Source organism: Leptodactylus fuscus, chromosome 2 (genome assembly GCF_031893055.1).
Source record: "Leptodactylus fuscus isolate aLepFus1 chromosome 2, aLepFus1.hap2, whole genome shotgun sequence".
NCBI classification, from domain to species: domain Eukaryota; kingdom Metazoa; phylum Chordata; class Amphibia; order Anura; family Leptodactylidae; genus Leptodactylus; species Leptodactylus fuscus.
The window spans coordinates 273192561-273219549 of NC_134266.1; the positions used below are offsets into that span (position 1 = coordinate 273192561).

Consider the following 26989-nt stretch of genomic DNA (forward strand, 5'->3'; position numbering starts at 1 on the left):
ACTGCACCAGCAGAATAGTGAGCGCAGCTCTGGAGTATAATACAGGGTAAGTAATGTAATGTATGTACACAGTGACTGTACCAGCAGAATAGTGAGCGCAGCTCTGGAGTATAATACAGGATAAGTAATGTAATGTATGTACACAGTGACTGTACCAGCAGAATAGTGAGCGCAGCTCTGGAGTATAATACAGGATAAGTAATGTAATGTATGTACACAGTGACTGTACCAGCAGAATAGTGAGCGCAGCTCTGGAGTATAATACAGGATAAGTAATATAATGTATATACACAGTGACTGCACCAGCAGAATAGTGAGCGCAGCTCTGGAGTATAATACAGGATAAGTAATGTAATGTATGTACACAGTGACTGCACCAGCAGAATAGTGAGCGCAGCTCTGGAGTATAATACAGGGTAAGTAATGTAATGTATGTACACAGTGACTGCACCAGCAGAATAGTGAGCGCAGCTCTGGAGTATAATACAGGGTAAGTAATGTAATGTATGTACACAGTGACTGTACCAGCAGAATAGTGAGCGCAGCTCTGGAGTATAATACAGGATAAGTAATGTAATGTATGTACACAGTGACTGTACCAGCAGAATAGTGAGCGCAGCTCTGGAGTATAATACAGGATAAGTAATGTAATAGTATGTACACAGTGACTGTACCAGCAGAATAGTGAGCGCAGCTCTGGAGTATAATACAGGGTAAGTAATGTAATGTATGTACACAGTGACTGTACCAGCAGAATAGTGAGCGCAGCTCTGGAGTATAATACAGGATAAGTAATGTAATGTATGTACACAGTGACTGCACCAGCAGAATAGTGAGCGCAGCTCTGGAGTATAATACAGGATAAGTAATGTAATGTATGTACACAGTGACTGTACCAGCAGAATAGTGAGCGCAGCTCTGGAGTATAATACAGGATGTAAGGGCACTATTACTGTATTCGGGCACAATGTGGGTTGATGAGAATGAGCAGGGTTAGGGGCATATTCATTGCAGCCCTGCTGGAGTATATATATATATATATATATCTAATGTTTCTTCCGTTGCGTCCGCCCTCGTGCTGTTTGTTGCGTGGCGTCTTTCTGTTGCGCAGTTATTAAGTCTCTTTGTGTGAATTGAACAATGATAAATCCTTGGAGGACCACAGTCTGAACAATGGCCGATCTGGTCGCACAGGTCAGGTGACCTCGCTATAAGATTACATTTTTGTGTCTTTCAAAACATACAATTAACTTTAATTATAGATGAGGATTTCCCATTAATGTGGAAAGTATGTGCCCCCCTTGCCTTGAATATCTGGTTGCAGCATCTTCATCCTGGACAGTGGATTTTTTGTTATTATTTCCCGTCTGTCAGGGACCTTTTGCTCTCGTTTCCCTGCAGATCCGGCTAATGGGGTTTTCCGGGACTGGATTATTAACAGCTTAGCCTTAGGAAAGTATCTGATGGACGACTCTCTGACCCCGTACATGACGGTATATAAGAGCTATCAGTCTCTACATCTCTGCTTGCTGTCAGTCACTGACTACCCGCTTGGTCAGAGGCAGTATCCCTGTATATAGATAGTCCTGCCCTCAGCTGAGGGATTGTTACAAATGTATCCAGTCTAGACAATGCTCTGTGAGCTCAACAGCCTGGACTCAAGACTGATACATTGTAACATTGTTGCAGCTGCTGATGTGTTTAGCTCACAGAGCATTGTCTAGACTGGATATAATGATATCTGCGCAGGAGTCTCCTGGTGTATCAGGAATATACATGCTAATAGAAAATGGCCGCCCATCCAGTCAGCTGCGTGTCCTCTGTGGTTTCTGTCATCGATCACTGTCAGCAATGTAAACAGCCCAACAATGTGTAACAATGCGAGTGTCGATATACAGCGCCACGTAAGGCGGCAGAGGCCAAGTCCAGCCGGACGTCTGTGCTCGGATCACGAGGATGAACAGGGGTTTTATAGTCCTAAATTATAAGAAAAATATTCTCCGCCCCTTATAAACAAGCCACGCCCCTTCAATGGTCACCCACTAAAGAAGTAAAAAATAGACATGACGCAGATCACTAGGATGGAGGTCCCAAACGCCCCCATTCTGGAGGAACTTGTTGTTTTTGGCCAAGACTGCTACAGTCCTGGAGGTAATGGTCATGCACCCAATAGCACCTCCCTCTGTAGAGCCAGGGGGGGGGGGGGGGGACCATACTGTGGAAGTCCACACTAATTGTGGATGGGGCACCCCTTAAAGAGGACCTGTCACCATGTCTGAAATGCCCAATGACATCCATCTTCTGTTCGGCGCTGTCACCTTGAGCATTTTGGTGTTTTGTTTATCCAAATCTGTTCAGCTATTCCACAGTTATAAGCCCTGATGTGTAGTCTACTAACCAAGTGGGTGGTTTCCCTGGGGGCGTGGTCTCTGTGATGTATGTCATGCCGTGTTAACGCCCACTTCTCTAGTAAACCCTAATTTTCATCAACATTAAAAGGGCTTATAGCTGTGGAATAGCTGAACGGATTTGGATAAACAAAACGCTATAAGGCTCAGGGTGACCACGCCGATCAGATGATGGCTGCCATTGGGCGTTTCATACCTGGTGACAGGTTCTCCTTAAAGGGGTTGTTCTCATTGATAGCAAATCAGTGGAGGTCCAACTCCCAGCACTCCAACCAATTAAATGCAACTAGATCGGTCCGAGAATTGGATCCCCACCAATCAGATCTATTGATGACCTATCCTTTGGATACTCTACGCTAGCCATACAGCCAGACTGGAGTCAACAGGAGTGGCCACATCTGGCCATGTAGAGACCAGGACCAGCAACCAACCCTGAACCTAAATTTTTGGGTTCTTTTCTATTGCCGTCTATGCAACTTCTTGGCCAGCCATCAAAAAATTCTCGCCGTCTCCTCCAGCCATCCGCCCACCCTTGTCCTAAGACGTGAACAATACACGTTCTCAGGACACCCACCCAGCCATATTTCCTGCACCCCAATGACTTGTGAAGTCCTGCGGGAACGTGTGACTTCTCACCGGACTGCAGACCCTTACCAGGATAGTCCTGTGTGGCGTCAGCCCCCGGCTCTCACGAATTGTCAACTTTATCGATTGTGACATTTCCTTTGTGGTCGGATTCATGTTTTAGTTCAACTTTTTTTCTCAAGACATTTTTTGTATTGGCTATAAATAGTCAGTTCTCATGAGGACGGTCAGATTGCAGCACATTGTCACCGGACCGATCGCGCCATTCCGGGGATTGCGTGTGATACATTGTATCAGTCCATTGATCTTGGTGGTTCATTCGCCACAAAGGTAACTCTGTCTGTATTGTGTCGGCTTTTATGATGATTCTTCGCTTTTTGCTTCGGCAGGGGGGAATGTTTTTTCGTGCGGGGGTGGAGAAGGTCTGGATTCTGTTTGATTCTTGGTTACCTTTTCACTGTTAGATATTGGATTTTGTAAGTTTTTGGTTGTTATTGTTACAATTCTCTTCTTCTTGTTCTTCCTCCTACTAATCTTTGCTCTACAATCTGTCCTGACTGCGGCCCCCAGACTCCTCTTTCTATCAGGGGGCGCGATGGTCATATAGCGATATGGGCACATGCTCCACCCTGGTGTAGTCCTGGGCAGGACTGATGTAAATCTCTTGCACAAGGACTTGCAAACACATGGAGCTAGCCCAAATCTTGGCACCACTACTTCCTCTCCATGGGACTGGTATCCGCACCTCGTGGCATTTACAACCCGAATACCTTGCATAACTTCACTCCGAGAGTCAGGTCTGTAGCACGGGTCAAGGTTGGTCTCACAAGATTGTGATCTCATTTTACGAGCCAAGTGTCAAGGTCACAGGGTTTATCATTTATGGGGTTTACAGGATACATCCTACAGTAGTTAAAATGTGGGGCATAGGCACACTCCAGCATTGCGTCAGACATTCTAGTATGGTAGGGCTGGTTATTATGGGCAGCGGGTTCATGAGGTTCATAGTAGTCAGAGATAAGGAGTCAGGTCTTTACACTCTGGTGTATAGAGGAGTAACGTAAACACCATAGGACATCAACCTCGCATTGTCTCCAAGTACAGAGAAGAACTGAGTTTGAGCACAGTTGGACAATTCCTTTAAAAAGGACCTTTCACCACCTTCACCTCTTTGTATCCTTCAATAGGCGCCGCTCCCCCGATTCTGACGCAGTTGGAATTTTTTTTTTAGCCCCCAGCGTTCCTGAGATATCAATGCTTTTAGATTCAGTGCCCAATTTGCTCTCTACTATCAGGTGGGCGGGGCCCAGACTACTTGCTCCAGCCCAAGACAGCCCACTAGTAGGGAGTCTAATTGGCACATTGGTTGCTGAAACACTGATTACTCAGGAATGGTGGGGGCTAGAGAAAAAATTCCAACTGAGTTGGAATCAGGGGAGCAGCGCCTATTGAAGGATGCAAGGAGTTGGAGTTGGTGGACGTGGCGAAAAGTCCCTTTAAATTTTGGATTTTGGCAAACAAAGTGCTGAAGGTCACATGAGAACACAAAAGTGTGAGTACATTGTATTAGACAGTAGTGCTGCAGCCAGAGAGTGTTTGGTGAAGCCCCATGTTTTGGAGAAGTTTGCACTCTTGAGGAAACCTGTGGAGCAACTTGCTGATGTGCTTCCTCCACAGCTCCCCCTATCATATCCACATAGTACATCCGAGGTTTCAAGTAACTGTAAAAAGCCCACCACCCTACCATCTGGTTTCAACTCCTTTCCTAATACCAGTACAGTTGGAAGGTCCGCTGCATGAAGATTCTACTATCTGTCTTGGAAACCATCAGCAGGCAGGCTAGATCCTGTTTTTGGATCTTATTTAGATGTTGCTTTTGCTTTGGCTCAAGGACACACAGTTAGTCTTACTGATATAATGTACAGGCAACAGACCTTTACATGTCAATAGTAATTCAATCACTGCCAGCTTGCTGATGGTTTCCACACTAACGTGTGAAAATATGGATTATTTGTTAACAAAAAAATATGAACCCATTATTTGTTAAAATAATTGACCCCATTCAGTAGTGGTTTGATCCCAGGCTGCGTAGGTGTCTGGAGCATATATTAGCTTTCTTAAGATAAGACTCATAAAGCGGGGTGCGCCCAGGATCACGCAACGGTTATCACACATGGTCAACACCAGTCGCTCTCCTTTGTAAACACGGGTGACATAAACAGCTGGGCTATGAGATGTGTGCGGAGGAGCAGATGTGCGCCCGGGGACATTATCCGGCTATAAAGTTTCATGTGAATGTCACAAGCTCTTGGAGTAAAGGGCGTCAGCGAGGCCTCGTGTACCAGCCGCCATTCGTGCAATCCCGCCACGGTCACACGCAGCTGTTCACACCATCCTCCTCCTCCTAACAGGGTGGACGTCTCTGTGTGTGAACAGGGCAGACCCCGGAGACCGTCAGCTGTAGGTGAGGTCATACGCCGAAATGTTCTGCAGATTTCCAAGAAGCGTTCTGTTCTGATTCTTCACCCGAGTAAAGGGAGTGTGTCAGAGGCCCCCAATATCCCCCCAAGGGAGACAGGTTATAGGGTCACCTGAATCAAACGGTGGATCCCCTTGTGGATCTCTGGTTTGGTCTCTTTGGAGCAATGGTGATGTCCTCCTTACTCCGATGACCGCTGGTGACACACTCCCTTAGTCAGTGACTAAAGATATGTGGGCTTATGTTTAGAGGTTGAGAAGATCTAAACCACTGACATGTGACGCAATGGCTGTTATGGGGGGACTGTGGCTGTCACCAGTATGAGAGTATTGTTGGGGTCACTATTATGGGGGCAATGTGGGTGTCACGGTTATAGGGGTAGTGTGGTTGTCAGCGTTATGGGGGCACTGGGACTGTCACTATGATTGGGCACTGTATATATCACTGTTATGGGGCACTGTATATATCACTGTTATGGGGCACTGTATATATCACTATTATGGGGCACTGTATATATCACTATTATGGGGCACTGTATATATCACTGTTATGGTGCACTGTATATATCACTATTATGGGGCACTGTATATATCACTGTTATGGTGCACTGTATATATCACTATTATGGGGCACTGTATATATCACTGTTATGGTGCACTGTATAGATCACTGTTATGGGGCACTGTATATATCACTGTTATGGGGCACTGTATATATCACTGTTATGGGGCACTGTATATATCACTGTTATGGGGCACTGTATATATCACTGTTATGGGGCACTGTGGCTATCACTATTATGGGGCACTGTATATATCACTGTTATGGGGGCACTATGGCTGTCACTGTTGTGGGGCACTGTATATATCACTATTATGGGGCACTGTATATATCACTATTATGGGGCACTGTATATATCACTATTATGGGGCACTGTGGCTATCACTATTATGGGGCACTGTATATATCACTGTTATGGGGTACTGTATATATCACTGTTATGGGGGCACTATGGCTGTCACTGTTATGGGGCACTGTATATATCACTATTATGGGGCACTGTATATATCACTATTATGGGGCACTGTATATATCACTATTATGGGGCACTGTATATATCACTACCCCATTCAAGGGCATGTGTCTATTTGCCCCCTTATAGTTGGGGTTTATGTTACAGTGGGTACAAGTGAGGGGGTTTTGGTCATATAAAGGCTGTTACATGTACACCCTCCCTCAAGTCATATCTATGTACTCCGCTGTATATAGTGTATATAACGTACCAGTCTATTGACCCCCGGACCCCCGACATCGGGTCATTTCCAGACAGGCAGTAACTGTAACAACAAGACTAAAACAGGAAACAATCATAAGATAGAAATAAACAGGGAGGAAGTGGAGACGCCGGAGCGACCGCGGGGTCCGCTATATCTGACCTTTCCTGGGTTGGGCTCTACCACTGGGGCCCAGGTGGGAATCCGGACAATGAAACGGTTTACGTATGTGGAGCGCTTACTGGACATCATGCGACACATCACGTCTAGGATGGAGGAAATCTGTATTATCTAACCCTCCACGAAGCAAAAACTCTAAAAGTCACTTTTAAAATTTCAAAAATTTTCCCAAAAATGTCAATTTTTTTAATTGACGATTTTAATTGTAGGTCTCGAGTGAATGTCGGCGGCGAATGACTCAGTGTGAGATGTCTCAGGTTCATTGTAACACCTCGGTGGCCAGTAAGTGTAGCCTGAGGGAGGATTCTCGCTAAGTATTTTTTTTCTATCGTAGGTATTTTTACTAGAAAATTTTCTAAACCTTTACCTAGAAATTTTTTTGTTACTTTTTTTTGCAGGTAGACGTTACCTTAAACCCTTAAAGACTCCTAGTTTGGGCCTCAAGGGTTCAGGAATTTTTTTAATCCTTCTCAATCTCCACATATCAAAAGAAAATGTTATAATGTTTTTGAATATTTTTTAAATAATTTTTTAAATTTAATTTTAAATTTTTTTTTATTTTAATTTTTTAATAATATTTTTTTAAAATTATATTTTTTAATAATATTTAACAGTGATTGAACTAGCTGTATTAGGACTTGTTTTTTGCAGGATCGCTTTTATTTTTGAAGGTTCTGCGTCTTTTATGGTAACTTTATGCTCCAGGGCTTTGGGTAATGACATAGTTATGTAGGTTTTATGCTTTTTTCTTGAAAAATAAAAAAATTTCCCCCCAAAAAAAAAAATTAGACCCGGGCCCCATGTTGCAAAAACACAGCTTTTTTTGTTGCAGATTTTGCTGTGGTTTTTTAAGCCAAAGCCATAGAGACATATAAGAGATTGCTAGATATTTACCATTCCTTCTAGCTTAAAAAAAGCGCAGCAAAATCTGCAAAAAAAAAGGACCATTACCGCAAAGTGGGCCTTAGACTGGAGAAAAAAAAAAATCACCATTGGTTTTATCAACTTCTTCTATTTTTGATCCTGTTTCGTAACCCAATAAATCCCCTTTTCATACACAAAATAATTAGTTTTTGTTTGACACATTTCAAGACCTATAACATTGTTATGTGTGAGGGCTTGTTTTTTGTTGGGTAGAGCTTTAGTTTCTCTCAGTGCTGATTTGGGGTACATATAACCTTTTTCTTTTCCTTTATTCCTATTTCCGATAGGCAGGATGATAAGAAAATATCTATCCAGACAATGTTTTTTAGTGTTTTATTTTTTTTTTTACAAAATTTTATAATTTTTTAATAATAATTTCACTATAGATTAGCAACTATGCTAGGTCTGATGTGTTGTCTTCTCCTTTGTTTGGGTCTTCCGAGTGATGGATAGGTGGCCCACAGTTTCAGTGGCTACAAACAGATGCTGGTGGACTATAAAGGGGTCCTCCGTGCAGGACCTTTCTCTCCAGAACCGACCCCGCACTGAGCTCAGGCAAAACACAGAAGAGCCTTAGTAATATTTTAGGAGATTTGATGATATCACTATTGTTCCCACGCATGCGGCCCTACACGGCGTGTTCTGTCACTAAGTTCATCTCTTATCTGTGCCACCTGAACATGTGAGATCTGATAGCAAGATCCTTGTGTCACCCGCCGTCCTGTTCGTGGAAAATATTTTACTGCCTTTACGGCCTTGTTATCTACGAAGAGACTTTTTGACATTTGGTCGTAAAGTTGTGAAACTCTGAAAACAGTCTCGGTTCTGTTTTTTTTTCTGAAAGCCCCTATATCCCCTGTTTTGGTATAGCTGTGTCTGTAATGACCGACACGACATGTTAGAAAGCCAAAATTGCTTAGTTCTGTTCAACCAGGCTCAAAAAATTGTAACAGGTGAAAATGAACTTGTCCTACAAAAAATAAGCCCCCAAAATGAATTTGTCCTACAAAAAATAAGCCCCCAAAATGAATTTGTCCTACAAAAAATAAGCCCCCAAAATGAACTTGTCCTACAAAAAATGAGTTCTGCCTATTGAAAACACAAAAGATATAAATGTGTTACAAATTTTGAAAAAACCTTCCTTCTCCTGCCCCATTTTGGGCTCTGACACGTCCGCCTTCGTAAATATTAGCAGAGAGTTTGTCACTTTGATCTATTGATCCCATTGTTGTCACAGGCCCGGGCTGAGCTGGACTCCTGGTCATTGATCTCTATAGGTCACTTATAGACAATCGCCCTTAGTTATAGGGTTATTCACTATGAAGCCCAAGGACTTGGCACAGTCCGGGCCCCATGATGTCATAGGGCCTATGCCAATTGTGCGGTAGGGCCTGTCTATGCCAATTGGCACTGTGCGGTATTATCTGGGCACTTATTTCTAGGTAATATATTGTATTCGTTACATGATATGTCTATCTAACCCCGTTGTTATATTTTTCTATTGTAGAGGACCGCCCACGTGACTTAACCATGAATACCACACAGAATTTTACATACAAGTGTCAATTCGATGAAGACTTTAAGTACGTCCTCCTGCCGGTGTCTTACGGGATTGTGTTCTGCATTGGCCTCATCCTCAATGTTACCGCTCTTTACCTCTTCCTGTTCCGGATAAAACCTTGGAATGCCTCCACCACCTACATGTTCAACTTGGCCATCTCGGACACGTTGTACGTCATCTCGCTACCCCTCCTGGTATACTATTACGCCCAAGGCGACAACTGGCCATTTGGAGTGGCTTTATGTAAGATTGTCCGATTCTTATTCTACACCAACATGTACTGCAGCATCTTCTTCCTGCTTTGTATCAGCATCCACCGCTTTCTCGGCATCTGTTACCCGATGAAGTCGCTGGGATGGCTCAAGGTTCGAAACGCCCGGATAATATCAGTCATTGTCTGGGTGCTGGTGGTCGCCTTCCAGTCTCCTATATTGTACTTTGTGACCACCAGCACCACCATCAGCGCCAGTGGGGAGAGTACAACGTGCCATGACACATCTAACCCTGCTTTATTCGACACGTTTGTGGTGTACAGCACGGTGACCTTGGTCTTGCTCTTCTGCATCCCTTTCGTTGTCATCATCGTGTGTTACATCAAGATGACCCGGGCTCTTCTGAAGCCATCGGCGGCTTCTTCTTCTGACACTTCCAACTCCAAAAAGAAGTCCATAAAGATGATCATTATCGTATTGTTTGTCTTCGTCATTTGCTTTTTACCTTTCCACGTGAACCGGACGCTTTACTATTACTTTCGGAAGTTAGACCTTGACTGCGACATCCTAAATGCCATCAACATGGCCTACAAAGCCATGAGGCCACTGGCCTGCGCCAACAGCTGCTTTGACCCCATCCTATACTTCTTGGCAGGTCAGACTATCCGAAGGAATATTATCTCAAGAAACGGAATCACAAAAATAAAAAGTAAATTCTCAAGTTATGTACGAGAAAACAACTGGAGCTCCGTTACGAACGGCAATGTTGTTGAGGGGAACTCGAGCCCGAGTCCGTGTCCTACAGTGATTACCAGGATGTGAAGACCACTCCAATATGAGTCCATAGAAATGGCGACTTTACAAGTTAACACTTCAAAGAAGTGACCTTGACGTAGCTCCGTGAAAGTTCCTTCACCTCTTGAGATCTTCTTAGATATCAATGTTCAGAAAGAACATTGCCCATTCCATGGGGTGACTCGGAATGATGGATTCGTTCGTAGAAAGGGCAAGTGGTTAGACATGATGGACTTACTTGTCAAAGTCGCAGTGGTTGAACTTGACCAACTCGTGTCTTCAAGATGGTTGAACATCTGCCTCAAGGCTGATTAAACCGAATGTTTTAGCCTTAAGGGTTCCATGTCTTTCTAGTACTATTTATAGATACCACGCGTGACCCTTCAAGGAGTCTTAAACATGTTTTTGGGTTATCGGTCAAACCAGAGTCATCCATCTATAGACAGCACTGTCTTGGAGTTGTTGCTCCAGAATTAGGTTTTGGTTGACATTTTGAGATGCCGTATGTTCTGTCTCTCAGATATACTGACTGGTCTTGTGGAGATCCAGTTTGTAGGGGAGTCTTGAGGGAACCACTTTATATGACTGAAGTTGTCGGACTTGGGATATGATTGACTGAAGTTTTTTGAGCGTAGAATGGATGGATTGGTTGAGATTAAGACTGAATGAGTTAATGAATTTGTTGGGATCTTGTCTTGAAACTCGACTTAAAACCAGTGATGCTCCCCGACTATTGCACCTAAAGCTCTGATCCTGGTGTCATATGAAAGCCAAGTCAGGAAGTATTACATACATTCTTGGAAGTCAAAGGGTTAGACCTTGCATGTCTAGGTTCTATGTGACTTTAGGGGGCATGAAATGATGACTTTACATCTTAAGACTTTGATGGACTGAATTGACTGGGCTGGTAAAGAACGTGGGGAAGGTTCCATATGAAGTTCCACAGTTCCCCCATAACTGTGCCAGTCACACCGCCCCATAACCTTGCTATAAACAGTACCTCCATAACATTGTAAGCCATAGTGCACCACAGACTTGTTGGCCACATGGGAGAATTTCCCAGGGTATGCACTGAATTTACCGAACAGTGTGAACAGGGCCTTACACCGGGGTCCTGATCCTGTAATATAGTGTCTATGTAAATGTGATTTTATTGTACAAAAGATTTTATTCCCCGCTGTATAAAAATAAATTTTTGTTTTCAATTTTTTGCTTACTTTTTATTGAATTGGTTTCCTATAGGGCCCTTGGAGATAAGGGGCCCAGCCTTGGTTGGTCCTATCCTCCTCACTACTGGACCTATTGAGGACTCCTATGGGTCTACTGAGGAACTGCATTATTAGCCAAAATGGTGGGTGGTGATGAAGTGTCCCAAGGGTCATGGAAGAGGGGTGGAAGGGGATGTACAATCCAGACCCTGGGACCTAGCTATAGGGGGTGCAAAGGAAGCTACCACACCCTAGAACCTCAATCTAAGGCCTCTCTACCATACAAGAAGATACCAGTATTATAGATAGCACATAGAGGAGACCAAAGCCAACCACAATATGGAGACCATTATTGATCTTTACTATGGGATGACCACTGCCCATGACTACTAAAATGAAGGTGCCCATTCCTGAGCTCCATACCTCTCACTTGTTTTGAGAATTTCAATATGTCCAAAATGCCATTTGGACATGGACTCTTTGGAGATGAGGCGAATAAATGTTAAAGGAGAACAATCCCTCGAATGTGTGGTGGAGGCCCCAGTCCATGGACCTCACCAATAAAAACTTGTCTGGTGTAACCCAAAGAGAGGTGATGTCCTAGTTACGCCCTACCTAATGGATCCGAGATAACTACAAGATCTTTGAGAGTCTGAACGCTGGGACCTCCGCCTAGAACAAGGGTCCAAGCCAATGGAATAGAGATATTGTATGAGTTGGGCTGGCCCGGTCTATTTTTTGAAAGCCAAGCATTGTGCTGGACATGATGGGCCCCATTCCAACAAAAAAACTAGGGTCCCCTTTCTTGCGATTAGTGGGGATCCATGAATTTGGACCCCACCAGTCTAGCAGTTATCCCCTATCTAGTGGATAATACTGGAAATCCCATCAACCAGGTCCCTTCATTTAGACAAATCCACCATCTCCTTGAAAGTCCCGAGTCTTGACAATCACGAGACTGGGGACCAGACCAAGGGTGGAAGGTCCTTCAAGTCCATTTTTTGCTGGCTCATTCCCATAGGAAGGTCCTTTCTCTCTAGATATGATCTGCTCTGTATCGTGAGGGATAGACATGGAGATCATATATAATTGCTAGTACTTCAGCCCTAGGTCAGGTCAAGTGTCCTCCATCCAAGAGCAGAGGTTGCTTAAGGGTAGACTTCGTTGTGAGATGCCAAACAACCGGTAATACAGGTCTGAGACAGGTTCTTGAGAAGGTTTGTGTGCACTGCGGTGATTGATGATGAGATTGCTCTCAGTTCCCCTAAACGTCTTTATGATGCCAGTGTTTCCCATTAATAGTTATGTCAATATGGTGACTAAGATCCTGAACTGACCCTTGAATTTAAGCCAAAAAACACAGGTGATGACAAAATTTTAGTTCAGTAGACTCTTGAGCCCCATTAGTATCTTTAGCCTCAGACTAGACTTTATCCAGGACCCTAAACAAAGTGTTCAAAATTCGAAAAACATGGCTGCTTTCTTCCCAAACAGCGCCACACTTGTCCATAGGTTGTGTCTGGCATTGCAGGCAAAACTTGATGAAGTGGATGGAGTTGAATTGAAATACCAAACACATATTGACTGGCACCACCAAAGTCAGTGGTTTCAGCCAGATTTGACCTGGTTTGGTGGACCATCATATTTGGTGGTGTATTTTCTCCATCTTCCTGGCTTATACCTGAGCCTCATTGTGCTTGTGACCGGAACACAGATCATTCCAGAAAGGACCCAAGAAGAAAATATATCTCCACCATCCCAATTACAGAGAGCAAAGGTTGGTTGTACACAGGAAGACAACATCGTATCACACCGGGAAGAAGTGACTCACCGAAAGGCAAAAATAGTCCAAAATCATCCAATGATCACATTCCAGGGAGAAGTTCTCAGGAAATTAAAACTCATGAGTAATTTTGGGGAAATTTCTCAACACAAAAAATTTCACAACTTGTACACATGCTTTTAGTTCACTCCCTTAAAAGGGACCTATCCGTGGCAAGGGTGACTTAAAAATTTACTTTTTGATGTTGAAGATTTCCTGAAGGACACCTACCAATATTTCCACCACCTCATAACTATTCAATTATATAAACTATAACATAGCCCCCTTCATTGTCCTAGACCACCAGGGATGTTATTATCAATCCCATCATCGACCTAAATCACAGAAATGTTACAATTAAAGCTTCCTGTCATAAATAATCATGGGATATATCATGAACATCTTCTCTGCCCGAGATAGCCTCATAGCTGTACTAGATAATAAGCCATAGTACCATAAACCATTTCCCTACTCTAGACTAAAGATGGATGAACCACTAAGGATTTGTTTTGTTTCAGGTTCAACCAGTTTGAGTCCCTGATTTGCTTCAGGTCAAACTAGTTTGGTACAAACCACACCTTAAATTGGCTTAAAATATAATATATAACACTGTCAGGGCTCCTAGGAACCTATCTATAATACATAGTGTTTGACACTGTCAGGGCTCCTAGGAACCTATCTATAATACATAGTGTATGACACTGTCAGGGCTCCTAGGAACCTATCTATAATACATAGTGTATGACACTGTCAGGGCTCCTAGGAACCTATCTATAATACATAGTGTATGACACTGTCAGGGCTCCTAGGAACCTATCTATAATACATAGTGTATGACACTGTCAGGGCTCCTAGGAACCTATCTATAATACATAGTGTATGACACTGTCAGGGCTCCTAGGAACCTATCTATAATACATAGTGTATGACAATGTCAGGGCTCCTAGCAACCTATCTATAATACATAGTGTATGACACTGTCAGGGCTCCTAGGATCCTATCTATAATACATAGTGTTTGACACTGTCAGGGCTCCTAGGAACCTATCTATAATACATAGTGTATGACACTGTCAGGGCTCCTAGGAACCTATCTATAATACATAGTGTATGACACTGTCAGGGCTCCTAGGAACCTATCTATAATACATAGTGTATGACACTGTCAGGGCTCCTAGGAACCTATCTATAATACATAGTGTATGACACTGTCAGGGCTCCTAGGAACCTATCTATAATACATAGTGTATGACACTGTCAGGGCTCCTAGGAACCTATCTATAATACATAGTGTATGACACTGTCAGGGCTCCTAGGAACCTATCTATAATACATAGTGTATGACACTGTCAGGGCTCCTAGGATCCTATCTATAATACATAGTGTATGACACTGTCAGGACTCCTAGGAACCTATCTATAATACATAGTGTATGACACTGTCAGGGCTCCTAGGAACCTATCTATAATACATAGTGTATGACACTGTCAGGGCTCCTAGGAACCTATCTATAATACATAGTGTATGACACTGTCAGGGCTCCTAGGAACCTATCTATAATACATAGTGTATGACACTGTCAGGGCTCCTAGGAACCTATCTATAATACATAGTGTATAACACTGTCAGGGCTCCTAGGAACCTATCTATAATACATAGTGTATGATACTGTCAGGGATGTTATCATTAACTATGTCCTATGTCTAGATCACCAGAGATATTATCATCAATTGTTTCATAGAGCACCCACCGGGCATGTTACCATCCACTCTATCCCATCTCTAGACCACCAGGGATGTTACTAACAACTGTTTACCTGATCTAAACCACCAAGAATGTAATCATCAACCCTTTCCCAACACTAGACCACCAGGGATGTTACCATCAAATGTTTTCATACTCTAGACCTCCAAGGTGTTACCATCCACTCTGCCCCATCTCTAGACCACCAGGGATGTTACTCAGTGCACAGATATATTTTATCTGATTTGCCGTGTATTGGCTTTATAGAACGTTCTGGTATTTCCAGCTGAGATAAGGACACATCAACCAGTATCCAGAATTCGAGTGGATGGAGATTTTTTGGCGTAGCTTCTAGCAGTAGACAGAACCCAAACCTTACTTAATATACTCGGAGAGATAATGACTCTGATACTGACTACTCAGCAGAGGTAACATACCGACATCTAGTCAGACAGCTATGCTGCAATCCAGCAGAGATGTCCCCACCTAACACCTGACAGCCGTGAAATATGGAGCAAATATGGGGAGGAAACTCTGTTATCAGCGGATCATGAAGTGAAGTGTTAGAGCGTGTAAAGTCCAGCGGCGATATAATGTGAATGTCTGCAGGGCTCAACCAGATAAACAATGGAGGCTAAAACCGGCTCAGAATACTGGACGAGACCAGCAGAGGACCCCACCCTAAAGAATAACCCTTATGTACTCCTCCTGTCACCTGCAGAAATCTCACCTACAGTGCTGTGACCTGGGTATGGTCCCTCTTATTACCCCCACACAGTATAATGCCCTGCTTATTACCCCCATACTGTATAATGCCACCTTCATGTGCCATACACTATATCATGCCCCTTTTGCACCCCCACAGTATAAAAACCTCTTATGTTCCTACATGATACTATAGGAGATGCTGAGGACGAGGACTAAGGGCTCGTTCACACAGGGACTAAGGGGGCGGATTATGGTGCGTAATCCACGTCATAATCCCACCCCCTCACAATGGTGGTCTATGGAGACCGCCAGGCTACTTTTTTCCTTGATAAAAGAAGCGGGCTGCCCTCTCTTCAGGCGACTTCCGCGGCTCCTCAAGCCACAGCGTCCGCCTGGCGGCAGCAACCTCCGGGGTCGGAGGTGACGGAACATAATAAACATAATAAACAGTGTTACTTACCTCTTTGGGATCCAATGTTAATCTGAGTAGGCTTCAGGCTTGTATGGCAATGTCCCAGACGTCACGTGCTCTGCCCACACATTATAACGTTCCCCTCCAAATGTCCCACAGTATTAAGCCTTGTGCCCCAGTTTAAACTAGCAGAAACTAGAGGGGGGCAATAAACTGGGGCAGCTGGAAGGAGACATTAAACTGGGGGCAACTACAGGCAGACATGTTCCCCTCCAGCTACCCCCCACAGTTTAATATCCTCCTCCAGTTCGCACCAGTTTAATGTCGCCCTTCATCTGCCTTCAGTTAAACTACCCCCTACATCTGCCCCCACACACGCTGTCTCGTCTAACCATCTTATCTTCCTTCATTCTCCATTCCTGACAGCTCGATGTTTCTGTGTAACACTGCACTGTCCGGTGTGTCTCCACCCACTAATGAGTCTGATCATTTCCTAGTGAACTAAAGGACCTGTGATGATGTCATCAAAGGTCCCTTAGCTGATTTGCAATTCGGCATCTATCTAGGTCCTAGATAGATGCCCCTGAAGTGTTTTGTTGTTATCAAACTTTGCGGCAGCCACCGGCTCTTATCTCAGGGTGGGGTAAAAGCTAAGTGGTAGATGCTAAATCCTAGTGGGCTAAAGGACTTTGGTGATGTCATGACCATGTGATCAGACTCTTGTGTGGGCGGAGCTATTCTGGATACTACAGGACAGAGCAGTATTGCAGAGAGTGAGGAAGCTGCTGGGAACGGAGACTGATTGAAGGTAAGAGACAAGAGGTGTGAGCAAGAGGGGGGAACTGTGGACAGATAAAGGGGCAATTAAACTGGGGCAGATAAAGGGGGACATTAAGCTGGTGGCACATAAAGGGGGACATTAAACTGCCGGTAGTTATAGAGGGGCAATTAAAATGGGGCAATAAGCTGGTAGCAGACAAAGGGAGGGCATTAAATTGGTGGCAGATGAAGGGGGACATTAAAGGGATCCTATCTTTAAAACCCTTTTTTTTCTAACACGTCGGAATAGCCTTAAGAAGCACTATTCTTCTCCTACCTTTCATTGTCTTCTCCGCGTCGTCGTTCGCTTGAAATTCCAGTATGTAAATGAGTTCTTTCGCAGCACTGGGGGCGGACCTCAGCGCTCAAACAGCACTTGGGGTGGCCTTAATGCTGTGAGAGAACTCTCCAGCGCCGCCTCCATCTTCGTCTGGAATGAGATCTTCACCACGTCATCTTTTGGCGGTGTCTTTTAACTTCTAGGCCTCGGGCCTTGGGCAAAGCCAACTGTGCATTCCCACAGGCCACGAGAAAAATGGCTGCTTACATAGTACTGTAAGCGGCTATTTTCTCGTGGCCTGCGGGCATTAGATTGAGGAGTGGACATTAAACTGGGGGCAATTGGAGGAGGACATTAAACCATGGGTGGTAGCTGGAGGCGGACATGTTTGCCTCTAGACGCCCCCAGTTTAATGTCCCCCTCCAGCTGCCCTAGTTTAATGCCCCCCTTTATTTGCTGCAGTTTGAACTGGGGCACGGGGGGGGGCATAATACTGTAGGGGAACATTATAATGTGTGGGTATATAATATTATACTGTGTGGAGGCACTTGGAAAAATGGATGAGAATGGGCGGAGTCAATGTAGAAGTGGGTGGAGCTCAATTTTCGGCAGCACGCACAGCACGCCACACATTTTGCCCCTCTTTCTGTTCTTTTGAAGGTATGGGGGTAGGAGATAAGCTGGGATGTCACCTATGGTCAGCAGTAATGGCGTAATGGGTCAGTGGTGTTATCTATAGAGGTGATATCTACTTTTGCAATACTGTCTGTGGTGTAAAGAAAACCCCTACGAAATTGGCAAGTTCATCTATTATCAGACTTAGTGGTCAGAAGGAAGATAGAAGAAATTTTTAAAAAACAAAATATATTCACATGGAAAATGAGAAAATAAAATAAAAAATTCTGCAAAAATAATATTTTTAACACAAAACCTTAACGTAAAGTTAGGTGATATTAGGTGACACGTGCCCCTTAAGTAATATTTCAGCGTCCTGGGTGATGTCTCCATCTTCCTCATACCCTCGGTACCTTGGAGCACGGAGGTGACTACTTTGCATTGATGTCGGTGACACGTTCGGCACCTGCCAGGATTAGTTGTCACAGAGACTCTGAGAGGTAATTAGTGTCCTGTGTACCCAGCGCCAAACGCCAAATATTGACTCACACGGATCCCTCTCACTGTAATGTCTGCCTGCCATCATATGGCCCAAACCAAACACGCACCGCGCAACCTCCTGACCCTGAATATTAGGAATACGAACAATATCTCCAGGAAATTCCAATCCAAGGCCTGAAGGCAAAACTCTCCTAATGTGACTGATATGGTGATAAGAGATAGATAGATAGATAGATAGATAGATAGATAGATAGATAGATATGAGATAGATAGATAGATAGATAGATAGATAGATAGATAGATGATAGATAGATAGATAGATAGATAGATAGATAGATAGATAGATATGATAGATAGATAGATAGATAGATAGATAGATAGATAGATAGATAGATAGATAGATAGATAGGAGATAGATAGATAGATAGATAGATAGATAGATAGATAGGAGACAGATAGATAGATAGATAGGAGATAGATAGATAGATAGATAGATAGATAGATAGGAGATAGATAGATAGATAGATAGATAGATAGATAGGAGATAGATAGATAGATAGATAGATAGATAGATAGATAGATAGGAGATAGATAGATAGGAGATAGATAGATAGATAGGAGATAGATAGATATGATAGATAGATAGATAGATAGATAGATAGATAGATAGATAGATAGATAGGAGATAGATAGATATGAGATAGATAGATAGATGATAGATAGATAGATAGATAGATAGATAGATAGATAAATAGATAGATGATAGATAGATAGGAGATAGATAGATGATAGATAGATAGGAGATAGATAGATAGATAGATAGATAGATAGATAGGAGATAGATAGATAGATAGATAGATAGATAGATAGATAGGAGATAGATAGATATGATAGATAGATAGATAGATAGATAGATAGATAGATAGATAGGAGATAGATAGATAGATATGAGATAGATAGATAGATGATAGATAGATAGATAGATAGATAGATAGATAGATAGATAGATAAATAGATAGATGATAGATAGATAGGAGATAGATAGATGATAGATAGATAGGAGATAGATAGATAGATAGATAGATAGATAGATAGATAGATAGGAGATAGATAGATAGATAGGAGATAGATAGATATATAGATAGGAGACAGATAGATAGATAGATAGATAGATAGATAGATAGATAGATAGATAGATAGATAGAAGATAGATAGATAGATAGATAGATAGGAGACAGATAGATAGATAGATAGATAGATAGATAGATAGATAGATAGGAGATAGATAGATAGATAGATAGATAGATAGGAGACAGATAGATAGATAGATAGATAGATAGATAGATAGATAGGAGATAGATAAATAGATAGATAGATAGGAGATAGATAGATAGATAGATAGATAGATAGATAGATAGAAAGATAGATAGGAGACAGATAGATAGATAGATAGATAGATAGGAGATAGATAGATAGATAGATAGATAGAAGATAGATAGATAGATAGATAGATAGATAGATAGATAGAAAGAAAGATAGATAGGAGACAGACAGATAGATAGATAGATAGATAGATAGATAGATAGATAGATATGATAGATAGATAGATAGATAGATAGATAGATAGATAGATAGATAGATAGGAGATAGATAGATAGATATGAGATAGATAGATGATAGATAGATAGATAGATAGATAGATAGAAGACAGATAGATAGATAGATAGATAGATAGATAGATAGATAGAAGACAGATAGATAGATAGATAGATAGATAGATAGATAGATAGATAGGAGATAGATAGATAGATAGATAGATAGATAGGAGACAGATAGATAGATAGATAGATAGATAGATAGATAGGAGATAGATAGATAGATAGATAGATAGGAGACAGATAGATAGATAGATAGATAGATAGATAGATAGGAGATAGATAGATAGATAGATAGGAGACAGACAGATAGATAGATAGATAGATAGATAGATAGATAGATAGATAGATATGATAGATAGATAGATAGATAGATAGATAGATAGATAGATAGATAGATAGATAGATAGATAGGAGATAGATAGATAGATAGATAGATAGAAGACAGATAGATAGATAGATAGGAGATAGATAGATAGATATGAGATAGATAGATAGATAGATAGATAGATAGATAGAAGACAGATAGATAGATAGATAGATAGATAGATAGATGATAGATAGATAGATAGATAGATAGATAGATAGATAGATAGATAGATAGATAGGAGATAGATTATAATTTTCTTTGGTTGCTGATACTTGTTACGGTTTCTATACAGATATTACAGAGTTCACAATAAGATAAGACGCAGTAATGTAAGCAGTTAGCAGGACACTTGGGAGACTATTTCACTTCTCTGATCATTCCCTGAAGAAATAAGTTACTCTAAGTACAGTTTAGACAAATGTCTTGGTGCACAGAGCCCCCTAGTGGCCCATCTGGTATGAAACTCTACAAATGTAAAAAAATCAAAAGAAAGTAATATAGAAATAAAATACAATTTCCAGTGACGTCTCCATTTTCTGATATTCCTGATGTTAGTCCTGCTCTATGGTTACACCTGAATAAAGACGCAGGTCGTACTGACTATGAGATTGCCACAGCAATAGGACTGCAACCAGTGGCCTGTTGCCTATGGTCAACATGCACAATGCCAGGTGTCAGCTGGAGTGGAGTAAAGCTCGTTGTTCCCTCTAGAGCAGCAGAACATGTTGTATGGAGTGAGGGCGCACGGCTCACTATCTGCTAATGGATAGATCTGAGTATGGAGGATGACTGAGAAGAGGAATAGTATCAGAGCGATTTATACTGGACCAAGAAAGATATATAGTAAGATATGACCACTAGATGGCGGCAGCTACAAGCAGGAAAAAACATGTAATTTCTAGTACAAGTTTATAAAAAATAGGTAATTTATACCAAAATATAACATACTGTCTGCTAAGATGTGTATCTAACCTGATAATATGTTATACTGCTGCTGAGCTATATACCTCCTATACTATATAATATATCATCTCCTCACCTCCTATATAAGAAAAGATAATCCTTTAATAGTCCCACCATGGGGAAATTCAGTGTGCCCCTATAACCAAGAATATAACTACTATAATACTACTTCTATGTACAAGAATATAACTACTATAATACTGCCCCCTATGTACAAGAATATAACTACTATAATACTGCTCCTATGTACAAGAATATAGCTACTATAATACTACTCCTATGTACAAGAATATAACTACTATAATACTACCTCCTATGTACAAGAATATAACTACTATAATACTGCTCCTATGTACAAGAATATAACTACTATAATACTACCTCCTATGTACAAGAATATAACTACTATAATACTACACCTATATACAAGAATATAACTACTATAATACTACTCCTATGTACAAGAATATAACTACTATAATACTACTCCTGTATACAAGAATATAACTACTATAATACTGCTCCTATGTACAAGAATATAATTACTATAATACTGCCCCCTATGTACAAGAATATAACAACTATAATACTACTCCTATGTACAAGAATATAACTGCTATAATACTACTCCTATGTACAAGAATGTAACTACTATAATACTACTCCTATATACAAGAATATAACAACTATAATACTACTCCTATGTACAAGAATATAACTACTATAATACTACCTCCTATGTACAAGAATATAACTACTATAATACTACTCCTATGTACAAGAATATAACTACTATAATACTACTCCTATGTACAAGAATATAACTACTATAATACTGCTCCTATGTACAAGAATATAACTACTATAATACTACCTCCTATATACAAGAATATAACTACTATAATACTACTCCTATGTACAAGAATATAACTACTATAATACTACTCCTATGTACAAGAATATAACTACTATAATACTGCCCCCTATGTACAAGAATATAACTACTATAATACTGCTCCTATGTACAAGAATATAGCTACTATAATACTACTCCTATGTACAAGAATATAACTACTATAATACTACCTCCTATATACAAGAATATAACTACTATAATACTACTCCTATGTACAAGAATATAACTACTATAATACTACTCCTATGTACAAGAATATAACTACTATAATACTACCTCCTATGTACAAGAATATAACTACTATAATACTGCTCCTATGTACAAGAATATAACTACTATAATACTACTCCTATGTACAAGAATATAACTACTATAATACTGCTCCTATGTACAAGAATATAACTACTATAATACTACTCCTATGTACAAGAATATAACTACTATAATACTGCCCCCTATGTACAAGAATATAACTAGTATAATACTACTCCTATGTACAAGAATATAACTACTATAATACTACTCCTATGTACAAGAATATAACTACTATAATACTGCCCCCTATGTACAAGAATATAACTACTATAATACTGCCCCCTATGTACAAGAATATAACTACTATAATACTACTCCTATGTACAAGAATATAACTACTATAATACTACTCCTATGTACAAGAATATAACTACTATAATACTGCCCCCTATGTACAAGAATATAACTACTATAATACTACTCCTATGTACAAGAATATAACTACTATAATACTACCTCCTATGTACAAGAATATAACTACTATAATACTGCTCCTATGTACAAGAATATAACTACTATAATACTACTCCTATGTACAAGAATATAACTACTATAATACTACTCCTGTATACAAGAATATAACTACTATAATACTGCTCCTATGTACAAGAATATAATTACTATAATACTGCCCCCTATGTACAAGAATATAACAACTATAATACTACTCCTATGTACAAGAATATAACTGCTATAATACTACTCCTATGTACAAGAATGTAACTACTATAATACTACTCCTATATACAAGAATATAACAACTATAATACTACTCCTATGTACAAGAATATAACTACTATAATACTACCTCCTATGTACAAGAATATAACTACTATAATACTACTCCTATGTACAAGAATATAACTACTATAATACTACTCCTATGTACAAGAATATAACTACTATAATACTGCTCCTATGTACAAGAATATAACTACTATAATACTACCTCCTATATACAAGAATATAACTACTATAATACTACTCCTATGTACAAGAATATAACTACTATAATACTACTCCTATGTACAAGAATATAACTACTATAATACTGCCCCCTATGTACAAGAATATAACTACTATAATACTGCTCCTATGTACAAGAATATAGCTACTATAATACTACTCCTATGTACAAGAATATAACTACTATAATACTACCTCCTATATACAAGAATATAACTACTATAATACTACTCCTATGTACAAGAATATAACTACTATAATACTACTCCTATGTACAAGAATATAACTACTATAATACTACCTCCTATGTACAAGAATATAACTACTATAATACTGCTCCTATGTACAAGAATATAACTACTATAATACTACTCCTATGTACAAGAATATAACTACTATAATACTGCTCCTATGTACAAGAATATAACTACTATAATACTACTCCTATGTACAAGAATATAACTACTATAATACTGCCCCCTATGTACAAGAATATAACTAGTATAATACTACTCCTATGTACAAGAATATAACTACTATAATACTACTCCTATGTACAAGAATATAACTACTATAATACTGCCCCCTATGTACAAGAATATAACTACTATAATACTGCCCCCTATGTACAAGAATATAACTACTATAATACTACTCCTATGTACAAGAATATAACTACTATAATACTACTCCTATGTACAAGAATATAACTACTATAATACTGCCCCCTATGTACAAGAATATAACTACTATAATACTACTCCTATGTACAAGAATATAACTACTATAATACTACCTCCTATGTACAAGAATATAACTACTATAATACTACTCCTATGTACAAGAATATAACTACTATAATACTGCCCCCTATGTACAAGAATATAACTACTATAATACTACCTCCTATATACAAGAATATAACTACTATAATACTACTTCTATGTACAAGAATATAACTACTATAATACTACTTCTATGTACAAGAATATAACTACTATAATACTACTCCTATGTACAAGAATATAACTACTATAATACTGCTCCTATGTACAAGAATATAGCTACTATAATACTACTCCTATGTACAAGAATATAACTACTATAATACTACCTCCTACGTACAAGAATATAACTACTATAATACTACTCCTATGTACAAGAATATAACTACTATAATACTACTCCTATGTACAAGAATATAACTACTATAATACTGCTCCTATGTACAAGAATATAACTACTATAATACTACCTCCTATGTACAAGAATATAACTACTATAATACTACTCCTATGTACAAGAATATAACTACTATAATACTACTCCTATGTACAAGAATATAACTACTATAATACTACTCCTATGTACAAGAATATAACTACTATAATACTACCTCCTATGTACAAGAATATAACTACTATAATACTGCTCCTATGTACAAGAATATAACTACTATAATACTACTCCTATGTACAAGAATATAACTACTATAATACTACTCCTATGTACAAGAATATAACTACTATAATACTGCTCCTATGTACAAGAATATAACTACTATAATACTGCTCCTAAGTACAAGAATATAACTACTATAATACTGCCCCTATGTACAAGAATATAACTACTATAATACTGCTCCTATGTACAAGAATATAACTACTATAATACTGCTCCTAAGTACAAGAATATAACTACTATAATACTGCCCCTATGTACAAGAATATAACTACTATAATACTGCTCCTATGTACAAGAATATAACTACTATAATACTGCTCCTAAGTACAAGAATATAACTACTATAATACTGCTCCTATATACAAGAATATAACTACTATAATACTACTCCTATGTACAGGAATATAACTACTATAATACTACTCCTATGTACAAGAATATAACTACTATAATACTACCTCCTATATACAGGAATATAACTACTATAATACTACTCCTATGTACAAGAATATAACTACTATAATACTACTCCTATGTACAAGAATATAACTACTATAATACTACCTCCTATGTACAAGAATATAACTACTATAATACTGCTCCTATGTACAAGAATATAACTACTATAATACTGCTCCTATGTACAAGAATATAACTACTATAATACTACTCCTATGTACAAGAATATAACTACTATAATACTACCTCCTATGTACAAGAATATAACTACTATAATACTACTCCTATGTGCAAGAATATAACTACTATAATACTGCTCCTATGTACAAGAATATAACTACTATAATACTGCTCCTAAGTACAAGAATATAACTACTATAATACTGCCCCTATGTACAAGAATATAACTACTATAATACTGCTCCTATGTACAAGAATATAACTACTATAATACTGCTCCTAAGTACAAGAATATAACTACTATAATACTGCTCCTATATACAAGAATATAACTACTATAATACTACTCCTATGTACAAGAATATAACTACTATAATACTGCTCCTATGTACAAGAATATAACTACTATAATACTACTCCTATGTACAAGAATATAACTACTATAATACTACTCTTATGTACAAGAATATAATTACTATAATACTGCCCCCTATGTACAAGAATATAACTACTATAATACTACTCCTATGTACAAGAATATAACTACTATAATACTACTCCTATGTACAAGAATATAACTACTATAATACTGCTCCTATGTACAAGAATATAATTACTATAATACTGCCCCCTATGTACAAGAATATAACTACTATAATACTACTCCTATGTACAAGAATATAACTACTATAATACTACTCCTATGTACAAGAATATAACTACTATAATACTACTCCTATGTACAAGAATATAACTACTATAATACTACTCCTATGTACAAGAATATAACTACTATAATACTACCTCCTATGTACAAGAATATAACTACTATAATACTACTCCTATGTACAAGAATATAACTACTATAATACTGCCCCCTATGTACAAGAATATAACTACTATAATACTACTCCTATGTACAAGAATATAACTACTATAATACTGCTCCTATGTACAAGAATATAACTACTATAATACTACCTCCTATATACAAGAATATAACTACTATAATACTACTCCTATGTACAAGAATATAACTACTATAATACTACTCCTATGTACAAGAATATAACTACTATAATACTGCCCCCTATGTACAAGAATATAACTACTATAATACTGCTCCTATGTACAAGAATATAGCTACTATAATACTACTCCTATGTACAAGAATAT

General features: G+C 39.3%; 1 protein-coding gene across 4 annotated transcripts in view; it reads left to right on the top strand.

Moving 5' to 3' along the window:
- The window catches only part of LOC142196092 (P2Y purinoceptor 2-like), a 28057-nt gene extending 16434 nt beyond the window's left edge, over positions 1-11623 (top strand). For 2 of the 4 annotated variants that reach the window (XM_075266300.1, XM_075266302.1), the window contains exon 2: positions 9358-11623. In XM_075266300.1, the coding sequence (XP_075122401.1) occupies positions 9381-10445 (1065 nt within the window). In that variant the 5' untranslated portion in view covers positions 9358-9380 and the 3' untranslated portion in view covers positions 10446-11623. Of the gene's footprint in view, positions 1-5372; positions 5458-9357 lie in introns of those variants that run through there. The other 2 variants (XM_075266301.1, XM_075266304.1) reach the window with 2 other exon arrangements.
- Positions 11624-26989: the final 15366 nt, after the last annotated feature.